Genomic DNA, 18406 nt, shown 5'->3' with positions numbered 1-18406 from the left:
CAGCCTTTTCTCTCCAAAAGTTCCCCCGTGGTGGTTTTATAGCTCGATCAGGGAATCAGGGGAAGGACAATCTTGTTCTGTGATACCACCCATTGCCCTTAGAATTCATCTTAATATCTTTTGGTACAGATCATCACCTAATTACCAGTGACAAAGAGCAGCTGGGAGGTACATGGCATTAGAGGAAGTAATGATCCAGCGGTAATGAGAAGCGTTAGTGAGATATACTGTAGACATTACGTAGATATGGAATACACTGATTAACCTCATGGAATCAATGTTGTGGCTGCACCAGTTTCAAGTGTTGAGAGAAAGACACACAGTTCAAGCAACATGGAGGGAGGAGCGTGGCGTTTAGTTTTGACTCATGACGTCAACAGAATTTGATGCAAAGGGTCATTAGTGAAATACTAAATTAAAATAGTTAATACCAGTGGTGGATTCCATGTAGTTGAAGTAGTGGGAAAATAGAATAATAGCTTACATCGGAGTGATAATTATAAAACTGTGTTCCATGGATATTACACTTGTATTATTTGTCTGAAAGAGAAATAATCAGCCTGTAAAATTGGTTTTACAATGTTTTCTGTGGAGCGATTTAAAAATTATCTATGATCAATTCTCAGAATTGGTCTGAAACTGTATTTGAAATTTACTCAAAGGGCAATATAAATAAATGAGTCGCAGAACTTGTTGAAATACGTGGAAACAGAAATATAGAGAGAAGGTTTAGTGAAGGTGAACTGGCTGCAGATAACCTTGGTTTTAGGAGTTTCATATTATAAAAGTTTCCAAGTAAATAGTGGAGATGAACTGGTTTTTAATAACTGATCTAGAGTTCAGCTTTACTGCAACTATCAGTCAGTTCCTCACTTTTCACAGGAGATCACCAGAGCTCCATAGAACAGACAGATTCACTGTGATGAGCCGGAATGAAAGCTGCTATTTTAAGTTTGTTTTTTTTAAAAGTAGCATAGTCCTCTTTGAATCCGAACGTGTGTAACCGAGCACCAGTTCACACACCAGCTGCTCAACACTGGAGCAGTGGCAAAGCGTACAGCCAACTGCTCTCCCCATGCTGAGCAGAGTCCAGAACATGTTAGCTGGTTAATTCCAACCTGCTGTCAGCCAGGACCGACTCCACAGGAGCAGAGCGGTGCAGGCGGAGTGATCTGACTGAGGGCATGTGGGACAACAGACACCCTGGCACGGCAGTGATGGCAGGTGTGTCTGTGTGTCTGTGTGTGTGTGTGTGTGTGTCTGTGTGTCTGTGTGTGTCGGCTGCAGGGAAGCAAGTGAATATTGATGGTTGCCCAGACAGTGAGTGGCAGAGGGGCAGGTCTCAGCCACGGTCCAGAGGAAAGCTCTACTCCTTCATGATGTGCTGGACTCTGCTGCAGGGTCGGATCTGAGTCAGAGCAAATCAGACTCAGAGAAAAGCTGCCACTTTAATTTACAAAAATCAGGAAGACGATGGTTCGATGGTTGAAATCTTACCCCTCTCACTTCTATTTAATGATTCTTTAAATGAAACAGCTGTTGTACATGCTGGGCAGCTACTTTAACTGTGAGTGTAATTTTCCGACAACCACAGAGAACAAGAGATTTGTTTCAGCAGATAAAACTAAGCTGCCTTAAAATCAGCCTGGTTTAAAGCTGGTGCACGGCGGCGCAGCGACGTGAATAAAGATACAAACGCTTGAAGTTTTCTCAGTATTGAAACGCAACACTTCATCAGCTCAAATAGATTTTCCACAATTCAACCGTTCATCTCGTTTTACTGGAACCATAAAATCTGCATCAAAGCATCAAAATGCAATCGGTTAATACACCTGCCACTTTCTGAATAAACGCCACGGTGCTTCAGGCCTTTTGTCCTGGTTATGAAGTCCCGAGGGGACGAACATTCCCTCTGCCTACAGAACAAAGCACGAATAATCTGATGGACGCTATTTTCATGGTTTTACAACAGAAAAACATTCATTTAATTTGATTTATGAGGCAAACATGGTAGAAAATGGAGCATTAAAGATATGACAAGTCGGTAAATGCAACATTTAGAATCCAGATACGTTTTTGTCTGAAGCCCAAAGGATTCGTTTTTTTTACAATTGAAAGTTTTAAAAAAATTGAAGCGATAGTAAAATAATCAAAAGAAACAAAAATGTTTGAAAATGGAGAATATGAAGATGGAGAAAAATGTGGGATGAGATAAAAGTCAGTTTCACGTCCCTTGTTATTCTTCTGGTTGTTTCCATTAATTCTCAAAAAACTATTTCATTCTCTTTCTTCTCAAATTCTGTGTCCAGAGCAAACAAGTCTCCAGCTGTGATTCACCTTGTTTACCCCAAGGTAAACACTGAAATACTCTGAAATACTGCATTTTTTTATTTTTGTTTGTATATTTATATACATATATATGTATATATATGTATAAGTCCAAACCTCCGACAGTCGGTTTGTTTGTTCCTATTTTTGGCCCAGTCACATTTAGACCGTCTCTGAGGACGTGGTTCGAATGTTTTCTCATATGTTGGCTACCACCCACTCTGCACATCACATTTAAAGGACTATTTTTGCTTGAGATGATGATGAACAAATATATATATATATATATATATATATATATTTTCTAAATAAAATACTCTACTCATTTAATATTGGGCAGTGGTTGGCAAATGTTCAACATCAATTGTTCCTCACTTCTATTGTTGTTGTTGTGTTTCCGTTGTATCTGATTATTTTGGGGGTCGTGGGCTGAAAAGTTTGCAGAACTCTGATATCGGTTTATAAACGATCCCTTGTCTTCGCTCCGGCTCCACCCTTTTGACCTGGCTTAGATTCAAAACAATGTTATGCTTCACATTTTGCACTTCTCTCCACCCTCGGATGTAACATTTATCCAACGCAGAGTCTCTCAGCATAATTCATGAGAAAGGTGGACCAGTTTGTCGGCCCCGGGGCCCTGCACGACAGAGAAAGGTGGAAATAGCCTGAGGGCTAACAGGTGGCATTGATGACGGCACGGACTGGATGGAATAAGTGACACATCTATGAATTCTTGTGTAACTGGGTTTTTCCTGAGACAAAGAGGAATTTGTATGCCCTGCTCAGGGCCGTCTTTAAGACCAGCTGTGACTTCCTCTGCATGAGTCTTCAGCACAGCATTCAAATCTGCAAAACTCAACCACTGCCAACTCCGAGCTGCAGAGCACACTCTTGTTCCTCCTCCCGTCTATTCTCCTCTCTGTGTCATTTTATTTTTCCTCTAAAGCTGCTTTCAGACCTGCTCTGAACTCCTGAGATCCTCCTGACATTCTCTGGAGGGGCTGCGTGTGAGAACGTAAATGTCTGAGTGTGGTGCTTTAAAGAAAATCACGTGATCTGTGTTGCAGAATCTATATAATACATCGGGCCTCTGCCTTCCTGCTCGCCTGAACACTCTGGAAGTTTCTGTGTTGTGGTGAACACGTCTGGGCGGAGAATCTCCTGCTGCGTTGTTCATGTGTGAAAAACAAAGTCCGGAAAAAGCCCGGACCCAATTCTGCGGACATCCCTCGGAGTTCATGTGACAAAATAGCCGCAATGATATCTCACAATTTGCAGCAAGGCATCTGCAGGTCTGCTGACACGACAACTGATGACTTCACGGAAACTTTCTCAACAGTTGCTTCACCTCTGACATCGGGCATTGAGATTCTGTCAAGCTTCAGACTCCCTAATAATCTCCCCTCATCTGCAGGTGTACTTTAGGTTTGCCTCTGATAAGGCGGCCGCTCGAGGGATCAATACCTGACAAATCAATCTGATCAATAATCGTGGAGATTAGCGCAGCAGTGCTGGAGAAGGGATTCTGAAGTACCCTCCTCTTGCATTTCTGACAGACACACTCCAACACAACTTCAATGGCACAGATTTAATTTCACATTAACTTTTAAGCCTCCGTATTTCACCCCACATTATCACCGCAGGTAGTTTCCTGTGGTGAGTAATAACTTTTTGAACACAGTTAATCCTTTACATAAAAAAAATGAAGTCAAATAACACAACCTAGCCAACCAAGGCTGCTCTATTTTACAGTGCGTTCATGCTCGACGTGCATTAAAAACCTTCATGAGCGGAGTAAATCCAATAACGACGCTTCAGTAAACTATTTCAGGTGATCTTTTGTTGGGTCTCAGCCACAGATCAAATCGTGATTAACGACAGAACCTGTCGCTGAAGCTCCCTGGGTACTTCTGCTGTGGCTAATACACATCTGCAGGCAGAAATGAAATATATCACCTACAGGGTTTGCGTTAAAAAGCTTCTCTGAGCTATAAGATCGTTATTTTTTTCGTCCCCTAATGATCCAGCATAGTTACAAACTGTGAACATCCCTTCGCCTTAGGGTTCACGTTTTTATTCCATTCACCACCCTCACACAAAAAAGGGGGATTTAAGTTTCAGGGGAAGAATTTGTGATTGCAGGTGTGTCCAATAAGAAAATAAGATTTTAAATGAGATTTCAGTGCAGAATGAATTCACAAACAAATGCTGCTGTGTAAATAAATGAATAGCTGCTGAGGTCTATTGAATCCATCTCTTTTTAGAGGGGAGATAATAGTGAAAAGGCAAAGTATCAGTCCACATCTTTAAAGAGTCATTGGATTTTTAGAGATGTAAATGTTCTTATACTATATCTTAAAATAGAAACAAATCCTATACATAGTGATAAGTGGAGATGTGTTTATAGCAAACAGACTATTCAGGGGCATAAGTCTAATGGTTAATTCCACTCGCACATCTTATACAATCAAATATTTGTCTTTTTATATGTCACTAAAGGAGTAAACACAGAAAAACACTGTGCAGAGAGCAGTGGAGTCTATTCCTTGATACACAGCGTCTCCCATCGTCGTCACTGAGGATGAGACGGTCCTCACCTCCATATTAACAATTACTCACTGCCCTCTACCGCACAGAACCCAGAAGTGCAACTGTAAAAAATATATAGATGTACATTTGGAGTCAGACTGGGTTATTACAAGCAGCTTGGCAACGAGGATCATGTTTGTTGCTGTGCAAGCAAATGGAATAAAGATCATCCTGGTGGAAAACAGCTTTAGTTAAACCAAGCATGGTCGTTTGTTATAATCTACGAAAGCTGATCCTCCCTCTGCGCTCGTAGAGTGGGCAACAAATGAAAATAGATGATACATATAATAAATGTACACTCACACATTCAACATCAAACCTATGTAGATAATTGAATTCAAAACTTAAAGCGTGATGATCTGTCTGGATCCTCTGCAGCCTAAAATCACTTACTGCTGTTTGTCATGATTTCTTATTCACATGATTTTGAATTGTTACTATACAGAAACTGACAAAATAGTTTTTGGCCTTTTACAGCACATATATCCTCCCTAATCGTTCTACATCCATCCTGATATCTGTTGTTGGAGTTTAACAGTTTGTTGGCTCTGACATTTTGATATAATACAACAATGTAGGGTAACTGCCCATTTATTTACCTGGGCCTGTACTTACTCAGCTCTTTATATCAAGAACACTAATACTGTCTGTGTAGTTCCTCTGCTCCGGATGTTCACAACTGTCTACAGCCTCAGCAGAAATAGGATTTATCACACCAGGCTGGTTGGTGATGAGCCTGTTCCCACTGCAGCCTCAGTTCTCTGTTGTCGGCTGACAGGAGCAGAGCCTCTGTGCCTCTCTCTCTGAGCTCGGACCAGTCTGACCCTTCTCCTCTGACCTGTCTCATCAACCAGGTGTTTTTCCACCTGCAGAGCTGCAGCTCACCGGATGTTTTTATTCGCATCGCTCAGAGTAGACTCTGACTGCGGACTTCTGTGTGGGAGAATCCCAGGAGAGCAGCAGCTTCAGAAACACTCACATCAGTCCGTCTTTTAACCGTCCTGATGCACTGAGGCTCTGACCTGCAGCTGAACATGGTGTGCACTGCACTGCTGCAACACGTTTAGCTGATTGCATGAGTAGGCTGGTCTACAGGTGTTCCTAATAAAGTGCTTGGTGAGTATATTTGTTGGTCGTTAGCGCAAATGAAATTTAAAGCATGAAATGTTTCTTGTCACTCCTCCAAACCGGAGAGACTCAGTGGTTGGAGGCTTTATGTCTTTTTCGTCCATTCGTCCAATTTTTGTGAATTACTTAAGGGATTTTTTAAAAAGTTGCTTAAACATTAAATTGTGCTCAAGGATGAACTGATTAGATTTGATTGTTCAAAGGTTAAAGTCACAGTGACCTCACACAACGTGTCTCTGGCCTCTTGAACATTATATCTCAAGTCTATACCTTAAAGGAATCTTTAATTTATATATAATGGGGTTTAATAAAAAAGAGAAATATTTATTTGAAAGAAGAAAATAGATTTTGATTTTGGTTTAATTTTGTTAGAAATAAAACCAATGTTAACAAAACACATCCTTGACTAGACTCGATTTCATTCAGTCCCTCACAGCAGTGACACTCTTCATCCTCTCACAATTGTGAACAGTGATCAAGGACGTCTTTTATAACCTGTAAAAATGGAGAGAGGACTGAGCAGCGACCTTTTAAAGAGGCTCTGAGTTCCCTGTGGGTTTCCTCCAACATGCATGGGTGAAGGACATACATCAGCGACAGCGAGCCGTGGGTACAGAGGCAGCGTGACTGAACGCCAGCTGGAGAAACAGATCTTGTGGGCAGCGACAAACACAAAAGCCACACTGAGATAAACTGATCATTATAGCTGTTGTTGTGGTGAGGAAAATGATTTGTGGCCATTAACAAACACACAAAAACCAACGGGAACGATGATATCGAAACACACATCATCCTGTGCTTGTGTTGCAGGGGATTCTGTCTGTCATCTGAAATCCTGAACCGTTATTGAAACACAACACATTCTGTCTTTTGCCGTGACTGACAGGAAGCTGCTGAAATTTTAAAACCCAGAGAGGAACGTGCTCGGTCGTAGAAGCACTGATTGAGTATCTAGTTGGAGATGGCCTGTGGCTACGGGCAGACGGGGAGATAGTAGGTTAATTAGAGATAACTGATATGATGTTTCCTCTGTTTATGAATTAATGTCATGCTGAAGTGGAACTCCATGGAAAGAGACTACGTTAAGCTAAAGGAAACTTTGGCAGCACAACAGACGCACCAGTTGTTTCTGTGCCACTGTGGAAATATATAGAATTATTTTTGTCAGGTTGTTTGGATAATAGATGACACTTTCTCCGGTGTGAACCATTTATATACTTAAAGACTTATTATTTTGGCACCGTTTGGATTATCTATCCTGACGGCAAAAGATAATTGAACTCATAAGTCAGCAGGTGTGGTGGTAATGTGTGCAGTCGCAGAAGCTCTCCGGCAAATCTTTCTTTCTTTTTCTTTTTTTTTTGGGGGGGGGGGAAATGAACAGCCATAATTTGCAGTTAGTCTGGAACTGAAGGAAACACCTGCCAGAGTAAATTCCACAAAAAGCTCAACACAGCAAGTTTTGCAGAAAAACAAATTGTGGGTTGAAGGAAATTTCGTAAATCTTCCAAGGCAACAATCAAATCAAAATGCAAAGCTTTTTTTTTTTTTCAGGTCTCCCTCAGCTCGATGCTCGGCCCTGAATTGAATAAGATGCCAAATGTCTACTCGCTCAAACATATTCACCTCTGGGTTTTCGGCCTCTCTATTCACCAGGAGAAAGAAAGGAGACAAGAATAAAAAATAAAGTAAAATGGATTAGAAGAAATAAACTGATAGAAGGAACATAATTATTACTTAAATTAAAGTATTTCAACAATCAGATGATTCTTACATTTGCATTAAATAGAGTCTGATTCAGCTGCTTATCTTTCTTCCTTTATCGACTGGAGCACCTCTGCACCCTGAGGCAGTCCTGACCTTGGGCTGTGAGATTAACCTGGAGCACGGACACAACCATCCTCTTTCTTCTTATATATCATTTACCCACTTCATTATTGATGTCTCAGGGCCATATTTAAGAATAGTATTACTTATGATCATGTCCTCTGTATTTAATGTAGAACTACTTACAACTACTTATTTTAAAATCCTTGAAGATACACAACAAATGATACTAATACTAATGACCTTCCGAATATATTACCACTACTACTAATAATAATAATAATAATAATACAATAGTACTATTACTACAACTACTACTAAAATGGTTATGGTAATTGGTTTTATACAGCGCTTTTCTAACCTTGATAACTACTCAAAGCGCTTTACAGTACAGCTTGCCATTCACCCACACATTCATACAGTGCATCTTTTAGCACTTATTCTCTTTTATGAGGGTCAATTCCAGGTTCAGCATCTTGCTCAAGGACACTTCGGCATGCAGATGGAAAGACTGGGGCTCAAACTGCTGACCTTCTGTTTGGAGGATGACCGCTCTACTCTTCAGCCACAGGAATAGGCCCTACTACTACTACTACTACTAATAATAATAATAATAATAATTGTCATAGTAATAATAATAATAATAATAATAATAATAATAACAATAATAACATTAATAATAATAATTGTCATCATAATAATAATAATAATTGTCATAATAATAATGCTGTGGATGAAACTACTTTTCTCCTAAAAGACAAAAATGTATTATTGGGCAAAACTTTGCATCTTTACTTAGAACTATACTTTTCTTCGATTCTTTATTTTAAATATTATATCTTATATATTATATTATATTATATTATAGAGATGACGTATTGTCTCTCAGATGATCCCCAGACCTTCCACCGGGGCACTTCGCTTTTCCTCGGTTTGGCTTTGACCCTCTGTGGCTGCCGTACGCGGGTATAAAACAACTTTGAACCGGAAGTTCAACCCCTCTTCATCCCCTCTCCGGCAGAGTGAGTGAGTTTCACGTTCTCACGCAAACAAACTCACACTTTCTATCATCATCCATCTTGTTTCTCACTAACCTCCACCTCCATCTTTCTGTCGACGTTTAACGACGCTCGTCAGAAGCTACTCGATGATATAAATATTGTGTTTCCTTCTGTTTTTGTTCCCCGATGTTTAAACCGATAATCTGACTCCATCTTCCTCTTCCCCCCGCAGCGCTCAGTCCGGCAGCATGGTAAGAACATACTCACTTTCAAACACCAAACCTCTCGGATTCCACGTGTTCTCGTTCTTCAATGTGTGATATCGTGATGTAAGCTAACATCGGGATGTTTACCGTCCGTTTGTTGTGATGCAGGAAACGGTGAACGATCTGCGAAGCGACTAGCCTCGGTGTGTTAGCATTAGCTTGGTGCTAAATCGTTAGCTCCACTCGGCCTCGCTGTGTTTCTGACCCGCACTTATATTCGTTCATTTATTTCTATGAGGCATCTGCCGCTAATGAAACAGTGCGTCACGTTTAGTTTTCGCTTCTCTGGCTCCAGACCTGGTGGTCGACCTCTTCTGTTGACCGGGGGTTTTCAGATGTTTTAGCCGCTAGCAAGACGTCCAAACATCCCAGGCTGATGTGCCGGTGATGCATTTCACAAGCTTGCAAGATCAAGGATGGACCTAGTGCTGGGTTTCGGTTCATTTCCACAGAAACTCTAGTTCCACCGGTCCACTGACATCCCCCCTCTCTCTGCTCAGTGTGTTCATGTTGAGATGTGAAACTCCGTCTGAAGGATGTTTGCTGTTTTTTCTTTTAGCCTCGCAAGATAGAAGAAATCAAAGATTTCCTTCTGACGGCCAGGAGGAAGGATGCCAAGTGTAAGTTCATCTCTGAGCCCACTGCTGGTTAACGTGGATTATAGTGATGCTGGTTTAAATGAAGTTATAAAGTGCACATGCGGATGAAAACCTGCATGCAAGTCAGAGCAGCATGTGTGACCGACACACATCTAATGATCAAGATCCTTATTTGTCCATTATGTGTGTATTCGACTATCAGTTGTAATGTCACATATATTAGCAGAGGCATTTCTTTTCTAGATCCACTGATATATGCATAAGTAAAGTAAACCTCCAAGTTTATTTCAGTGAGAATGCCGAGGTGAACAGACTGAAACTGATCAGTGATGATCGGCTACATGATTAAAATCTGACTCCCTCTCTCTCTTTCTCTCTCTGTCTGTCTGCAGCCGTAAAGATCAAGAAGAACAAGGACAATGTTAAGTTCAAGGTGCGCTGCAGCAGGTACCTGTACACGCTGGTCATCACAGACAAGGAGAAGGCCGAGAAGCTCAAACAGTCCCTGCCCCCAGGTCAGTGTCACTGAGTAAATACCTGTGTTAAACACATGAGAGCTGAGACACAGCAGTAAGGAGGAAGTATTCTGGGTTGAGAACATTTTCTTAAATCTTCAGGAGTTTGTCTTAAGATATTCCTGAGATTGTCTTTATCTACCAGAAAGTGTTAATGGATGCACATTAGATTTGCTTTGGTTCTTTGTTGCACTGTGTTCAGACTCTCACTGATTACATAACCTGCCCACTGGCCTCAGTCTATTCCATTTATTAATAGACATAAAAGCCATTTGGCGGCTGCCACAATCATCAAATAAAACAAATCCTGCCAGTGAGATTGTTGAGATTTTGCTGCCTGTAGTTCAAAGTAATCGCTCCACAGACATTGAGCCGACACATCTTCTTGTAAAACAGCCAATGTAATCTGTAATGTTTGTTCTGGTGGGAGAATTTCAACATCATGGCATCTCTTAATTTTCATACATGCCACAAGCACCGAAATGTCTCTGGTGACTGGGGTAACAAAACATAAACTAGTGTCAACAAGTGTTTAAAGTGATCAGTATATGTATAATTGTCTTATAGCTGACAATGAAGTTCTTGCCCGAGGCGTTAGTCTTCGTTGAATTCAGTGATATGTTCTGGGGTTGTGTGCGTTCAATAAGGTATTTACTTGACAATCAATGTCTCTGTCAATTTACAACACACCTAAAGCTTCATGTACAAAACTGTCAATCATCTGCACAAGTAATTAAAGTATAGATGCTGGTTTGTCGGATGATCAGTTCGTCCAGCTTCTCAAGTATGTTCATGTCCAATAGTCAAAGCAGAAGATGTTCATTTCTAACCCGTTGTCTTTCTCCTTCCAGGTCTGGCTGTGAAGGAGCTGAAGTAAATCCTTGATGTACAGATAATTGTAATAAAAACGGGAAAAACTAAGTCACTTGTCTGTGGTTTGTCTGCTGTACTTTCACAACATAAACAGAGTGGGGGGGGGGGGGGGGGGAACTGGTGTCGTCAAGCGTGTGTGATTGCAGTTTGTTTAAAAAGGTCATATAAACAGGTCATACATGGCAATACTGACATCTTTCCACAAGATGTCAGTATTGCAATGAAACATGGATAACTTTAATGTTCTGCCCTGGACACTTACTAACAACTACACATTGATTGTCCCATACTTAAAAACCATCCGTGTATCAACTATGTCACTTAAAAGGCTCTGACCCTTTGAGGCTTGGACCCTACAAGACCCCTGAAGGTGAATTAAGCTTTGAGGTGGGATCTCCACAAATTAGGCTGAGATCTGGGGAATTTGGAGAAAGGCTTTAATTCCTCGTGCCATTTTTCCTTCTTCCAACACATTAACATCAAGAAGTGACAGTTCACTGCAGCCTGATTTCAGCCCACTTCTTTAATGGGTGCTGTTTTAATGATTCAGTCGATTTTATTCACTTCACCCATCAGTGGCTTTCATGCTGCGACCAGTTAACTACAATGATCTCTGAGGATCCTGTGAATGTTCTGGAAAAGGACAGAAAATGTCCTTGAGTTTAAATTTTTCACAGAAAGTTTAACCCTTAAAATTTCCATTTACTCATTTGTCCAAATAAATCAGAACTTCTGTTTATTGAACCTGTTTAATAATTAAACAGGTTTAATTCACCGTGTTTTACCCTTTTAACTGTGGCGGTTACAACATGAATGAAATATTGATTTCATGACTAAAAGCACTTTTATCCAGACATGCTGTGCAGGGGCAGATCCATGGCAGCACTGAACCTGAAATCTGACCCCTGAAGTGTCCTTTTCCTGCCAGTCTTTAGTTTACAGTTTGTATTTTCTAACCTGCTTGAGGAAAGAACAATTTTCTAAAATTTAAACAAATATGTTTGACACAATTTAAAATTCAGTGGTTGATGTGCAATCATTTATACATAAGTATTACTCATGTCAAATCTCAACCACCCTTGGTGATGTAGCTTTGGAAAATTTGGATATAAAGGATATTCAAATAAAAAGGAAATAAAGCAAATAAAGGTAAAAGCAATTTAAAATGAACATGAAACAAAGGTGTTAGTTTGTCCCGCAGCAGTCACTGATAGTAATCGTCTCAGTTGACCACTAGATGGCAGCACGGTGGCTGACTCCACTGAGGGAATAATAAAAAAATGACACTTTAATAATGAAACATGATAATGATGAAAGAGCTGAGGCATTGTGGGTATTTAATTATCACTTTTATATTCTCAGACAGAATAAAACACATTCAGTGTGCTCTCTCTGCGCGCTCCCGTGCCCCCCCTTTCTTTTTTGTTGTTTCTTTTTTTTTTTATACCAGTGCGCGCCCCCGCTGCTGGCTGTGTGGTGCGCTCGGATCAGAAGCTGCGGACGCACACGGACACATGGACGCACTGTGATTATTCCCTCTGATTTCCTCTTTCTTCCTCTTCTCCGCACCTCCTCTGTCTCTGCGGGGACTTCTCGTGCGGTTTTTTTGGGGGGGGGCTCATGCGTGGCTGGAGTGTGCGTGTTTCCCACTAGACGAGCACGCACGCTTCCACCGCAGCCTTTGTATGAGATGAGGCTGGATTAGGATCCGCGGCTGCTCAGCTCTACTGGACGGAGGCTAATTCAAACTTTGTGGTTCCTCGGGGCAGGGATGTCTCGGGTGGATTACACTGCGCCCTGGTGGACCTACTGGCTGCACAATTTCCCCCACATCAACCTGAGGTTTCAGCCCATTGACAACAGCTTCCAGCCCGAGGAGGAGAACTACCAGCAGGTCAGTGCAGGAGGATGAGACCGGAGCTCAGACACCAACCACGGTGGTGGGGGGGACAGTATCCAGACAGGGCTGCTCAATGTGAGATACTCTAAAGTTGAGTTAATGACTTTAGGAGTGAAGGAGTCACTGAAATCAATGTGTAGTGTTTTTCTGTCGTTACACTTTGTTTTACCTCTGTTTGCTTTATTCTATAACAATGGTGGCCCATAATGAAAGTGTCCTCCAGCAGCATCCATTTCCATAGATCAGCCAACAGAGTCCAAATGTATAAAAACTTTATTCAACAAAACAAGCAACTTATAAGGGGAATTATAAGGTAAAGAAAATACATCAGTGTAGCTGAGTAATAATTCATGTAATCCAAAATTGTCACACAAAAAAAGGCAGACAATGGATTACAATGATTCAAAAGTCATTTTATCACACAGGTACATTTTCGATAATGCTTTTGAATGCATCATTTTTAAAAATTGAAAAGTTGGGCAAGAGAAGCCAAAAATGTTTTTATTGTTGGGAAGTGGTTGTGCATCATGGAGTCGTATGCTTTTCCTTCACTCATGAAGTCATGATTCCTGCCTTCAAAACTGGTGTCTGTCACATTCGCCATTTATTTTTGAGGTTGGACAAATAAGTTGTGTCTCTGGAGGCGGATCAGGACGCAGACCTGTAGGTGAATGTCGGCTCTGGGAGTCAAAGTTGTTCCCTCTGACCCATCAGACAGTTTCACCCAGCTTCTTAAAGTTGACAGGGATCAGCTGCTGGATGACTAATGACCTTCTTGTCAAACACCATTAATGTTTCATTATCACACTGTTTAATCTTTCAAGGTTACAGATTAGCTCCTGTCAGTGCAGTTACGTCATGGTGAGAGTGGGTGACATTTAAGTTCATCATCTTCAGCGGAGTCTTCATTGTGAGGTCATGGGACCCGTCATGAGTCCAAGTGAGTCAGGGACGGACTTCATAACAATGTAGAAGCGAGTGAAACTCAAACCTTTGCTGGATAACCGTATGACTGACTGTAAGGCTGCTTGGACGTCGACGTAAACAAGTTGTGAGCTCAGCCTTTAAGTTGATATGACAAAACTATTAGCAAAAGTGGCTAGCGCATCTAGCTTACAGAGTAATGTTAGCATTTACCTGCCATCATGTCTCGTAACTCCTGGCAAATATAAGTCTATGAATTCCTCTCTTTTCACCTCATATTGGGTCTCCACCAACCCCTGAAAGCCAAAAGTAAAATGCTAACCTTTCCTGTACTCTGTTTGTGTGGCTATTGTCGAAGAAGGAGAAGAAAACATTTGTTTGATTTCACGATGCTAACAAGGAAGGAATGCTCTGTTTTGACCACATGTGCCATTCTGTGTGTTGAAATGAACCATAGACTATATTTAAAAATGGACGCAGACTCTGGGCTTGGAAAGCGAAGCCAACGCCAAGTGTCTGAAACATGTGGTCTCTTGAATGACCAGCAGAGGGCGACTCCACTGGTCGCAAAAAGGAGTCGGTTTCTATAGAACCAAATAAGGTTACTTCTGGTTTCAAGAAAACAAGATGGCACCTGCTGGCTCCTTGTTACCCTCGTACCCTCAGTTACAAACAACCCATGACAAAGCTGAAATCTGGTCTGACTCTAAAATGCGTCTCAGAAATTGGGTCAAAAACCTGCTTAAACTGTACAGAGTCTATCCAGCATGAGCTAGAGTGCGTCCATATATTTCAACAGAGAGTTTTTCCTTTTTGTGAAATCATCTGTGGAACAGTCGCATCAAAAACCTTCAACATTTAGCTGCGATACCAACCTTCACTTTGAGCTGCCGTCTCTCCACCGGCAGCAGTCTTCATGATAAATCTCTGCTCTGCCAGATATCGTCTGGCAGCATGACTGAACTGCCACGGGTATCAGGAGGAGGCAGAGAGAGGCAAAGTGAGGGAGAGTTTTTCTTCTTCCTCTCATGCAGCCAGTTTCCATCCATTGTCAGTGTCTTTGTGGAGACAGACTCGGGGCCATGGGGTGAGGGAGGGTAGGGTTGTGAGTCTCAGCAGGAGAGCTCCTCCTGAGAGGAGTCGCGAACAGGCAGCCGGTCAGAGGTGGGAAACCCCCGTCAGCTCCACCATCAACCTCTCTTGTTCTCTCTGGCTTTTGTTCCTTGTTTTCTTTTCTGCCTCGTTCTCATCTAAACTTCGCTCCAGCTCTATTTTTTCCCCAGCAGATGAACCGTAGCTCGTAATGCTCCCACTTTGCGGAACAATTTTCTGTGAAGCACAAAAGCTAATGACACAATTTCAGGCAGAGGCGACGCTATTTAGGCCATTACACGTCCGTCCTTCGTGGGCTGTCGAGCTTAATTCTGATCACCACCTCTTGTTTTGACTGCATTAGTGGCAATTTGAAGGTAATGCATCTGTGATCTAGGGATATAGAAGTGGAATATATTCCCCTGGATGTGTGTCCTTGCGTAGTTGTTAAATCGGGAATTACATGTGAATTATTCAAGGTAATGTAACCAGTTTAATCGATGGATGCACTATAAAGCAGTTTTCAGACACAAACTGGTGGGAAGTGTGCAGAATGTTGGGATCAGACATTTTAGTAGTTTTTCTCTCACATTTGTAGACGTGTTCACAACAACTGAAAAATGTACGAAACACTCAGGTGAGGGGTGGGGCCTAAGTAGAGCGCGAAGGAGGCAGGAAATGACGTGTTATTGTTTTCATCACATCAACAGCGAAGCTCGAGCATCCCGTCTTCATTCCAAGTTGACGTCTTTGAAAATCTAGGGGCTCAACGTCCACACTCCTGCGCAGAAATGACCGAGTGAATGTTGAGTTTTTTAGCTGCTTGGAGCCTGTTGAGGTGCGGAACAGAGCCTTCAGTCCAGGCCACATGCCTCGACAGTGGAATTGTAATTGGCCGGCTGCAGTGTGGGCAATCCTGGTGAATTCCTCCGTTGGCTCTGGGCCATTGAATGTGATGGAATGCAGGGTCAGGATCTTTCACTGTGCTTGTGTGTGTGTGTGTGTGTGTGTGTGTGTGTGTGTGTGTGTGTGTGTGTGTGTGTGTGTGTTTCTCACCCTCTGTCGGACACTGCTGTTGTCAGTGGAGCCTGTTAGCTGAATCACCTGACCAGAGTATTTTTGTCTCTAGTTTCTGTTTTCGAACAATAAACAAGCTGCTCTTCTTCTTTATCTTACTGTCGGATGTTGGGGAAATTCTCAATTGTCATGGGAAAAGTTGTTGAATTGTCTGTTTGGAAAAGTTCTGGAAGTTGTTTAACACAGATAAAAACATGTTAATGGTTTCTTAGGGGATACACACTCTTGAGATTATCTGCTGATCTCCTCAGTCCTCTGGAAGAAACGTAGGACAAGGGCCTTGTTTTTATATTTATTGTGACCTTGTGTGTGTGGGTGTGTTTGTGTTGAGCCAGACATCATGTGTAGGTCAGCAGGTCCTGGTCCATCTGACTTCCCTTCCCATTTCCTGCTTTGTGACCCAAACAAGTCTGTGCCAGCTGCTGTCTGCGTCCATCAACACGTGGACGGCTGCTCCTCGTTCAGTCAGGGGCTGCAACATAGATAAAAGCACTATAGTTAAATCCTCGATCGATTAAAGGCTTGAACTTTTGTATTAAAGCAGCAACGTTGGGCCGTGACTGCACAACTTCCTCTTTTCCCATCTCACCACTGGTCTCTTTAATATCCAGCTCAGACAAGTTTCTTCTAAAAGCTTTTATCTGACTCGTACCGTGGCCTAGAACGATACGACCAAAACCAACAAGCCACGGTTGTACTGTTCAATTACAGCCACACACACACACACATATACACACACTTTCTACACTCAACCTTTCTGCTTCAGTGGCTTTTCTCACAGAGATTCTCAGGGAACAATGTTCCAGCCGAGCGCATCCAGACAGTCTCCCCCTCCAGACCGCTCTTGTTTTTTTTTTTCAGTTGTCTTCGTTTTATTTTCTCTGTTATTTTCATCAGCATTTTCTTTCACCTTCCGCTCGTCAAACATCCCTATTCCGATTTAAAATGGATGCACCGTCTCTTCACAGCCCCTCGTGTGGAGGATTTGAGAGAATCCATGTGAAGTCATGGGGATAAAATATTTATCCATTGTGCTAAACTGTAGTTAGTATTTCCTCATTATACTTTTACATTTGTGAATATTTCTGATTACATGGTACTTGAGGATTTGATTGCATTTTTGCATCAGCCCATTTTAACTTAACGTCGCCTCGAGCAAATTACAGCTGATTTTACAACTAAATGCATCAACTGTTTTTGCATCAAATTCTAAACGCCTACGACTAAAAATCTAATTTCTGCTCAGCTATCACAGACACTGTATTTTACTTTGTCTTATTTGTACTCTGTGTATTTGCATATTCACGAAAGATGCAGTCGCTGTGTCCCCTCGGGCTCCAGAGAAGGTCGTTAACCCCAATCTGTCTCCATAGTGCTGGAAGCCAGTAATTAGTCACCTGATTGGCTGGATGGTATTAGCGGGGCTTGTGCTAATAAAGCAGCACATCCATACCTCTCTGATCTAACAATAATCAAACAGGAAGCGACAGCAGTGACGACTATCCTTCGTGCCGGGGGGGCTGTGATTGTTTGGTGTTCCTCCACTGTTTCTTGGTTGCATCATATTCGTTGGTGATCAACGGCACAATAAGAAGCTTTAGCCTGTGAGATCAAATGCCGTCAACCAAGTGTGCCCACTCGCCAGCTCTGCATGAACTGGGACACGTGGATTCATGCAGACACATTCCCCTCCAGCGGTAACAACAATGAAGGTCTGCTCCTCCGTGGAAGCTGGGGGTTGGTGTTGGGTTTCCTTTGTTGTGAGGGTGTACCATCAAAATCATGACCCCTGACTCCCCAGAGGGGAGGGTTTGGGCTTCAGGTTCAGAGAGGGTGTCATGGAAACGGGGAGATAACAAGCTTCGCTGCACTCCAAAGATGTCCCATAAGCACGGCCTGCACGGAGAAGCAGATGCTAGAGAGAGATTTATGAGGGCTGTGCAGAACTACAGGAATAAGCCAAACATTTCTCTTTGGAAAAAAGCGTAAACCACAGGAAATGAGCAGGGGGGCTTTACCTTCACAAAACCCAGAGACCTTCAGTTTGTCATGAAGAAGTTTGAGATTTAATAAGGAATCCTTTTGATCCTGTGTCTTCAAATCCCTCGGGTCACTTTACTGGGACGTAATGGTGTCCCAGCTGTGCGCACTCAGCCGGATGACCTCTGGTCCCCGGGGCATTCACCTGAGTGTCGGAGGGGGACAGGCAGCAGCAGTGGGACTCGCACTGCTCCATTGATCCTCCATGAGGGGGTGGATTCCCTCGTGGTGCTTGGCAGCTCTCATT

General features: G+C 42.2%; 2 protein-coding genes across 6 annotated transcripts in view; both read left to right on the top strand.

Annotated features, from left to right (window-relative positions):
- Window positions 1–11174, top strand: part of rpl38 (ribosomal protein L38) — a 322175-nt gene extending 311001 nt beyond the window's left edge. Inside the window, exons 1-5 of one of the 3 annotated variants that reach the window (XM_020105811.2) lie at window positions 8767–8894; window positions 9106–9124; window positions 9699–9759; window positions 10131–10253; window positions 11105–11174. In XM_020105811.2, coding sequence (XP_019961370.1) covers window positions 9122–9124; window positions 9699–9759; window positions 10131–10253; window positions 11105–11130 — 213 coding nt within the window. In that variant the 5' untranslated portion in view covers window positions 8767–8894; window positions 9106–9121 and the 3' untranslated portion in view covers window positions 11131–11174. Of the gene's footprint in view, window positions 1–8766; window positions 8899–9105; window positions 9125–9698; window positions 9760–10130; window positions 10254–11104 lie in introns of those variants that run through there. The other 2 variants (XM_020105810.2, XM_069517112.1) reach the window with 2 other exon arrangements.
- A 1249-nt stretch (window positions 11175–12423) lies between these two features.
- The window catches only part of ttyh2 (tweety family member 2), a 43573-nt gene continuing 37590 nt past the window's right edge, over window positions 12424–18406 (top strand). The window contains exon 1 of one of the 3 annotated variants that reach the window (XM_069517110.1): window positions 12424–13020. In XM_069517110.1, coding sequence (XP_069373211.1) covers window positions 12898–13020 — 123 coding nt within the window. In that variant the 5' untranslated portion in view covers window positions 12424–12897. The remainder of the gene's footprint in view (window positions 13021–18406) is intronic. The other 2 variants (XM_069517109.1, XM_069517111.1) reach the window with 2 other exon arrangements.

Source organism: Paralichthys olivaceus, chromosome 21 (genome assembly GCF_024713975.1).
Source record: "Paralichthys olivaceus isolate ysfri-2021 chromosome 21, ASM2471397v2, whole genome shotgun sequence".
In the NCBI taxonomy this organism is placed as follows: Eukaryota; Metazoa; Chordata; class Actinopteri; order Pleuronectiformes; family Paralichthyidae; genus Paralichthys; species Paralichthys olivaceus.
This window is presented reverse-complemented; position numbering and strand designations above follow the sequence as displayed.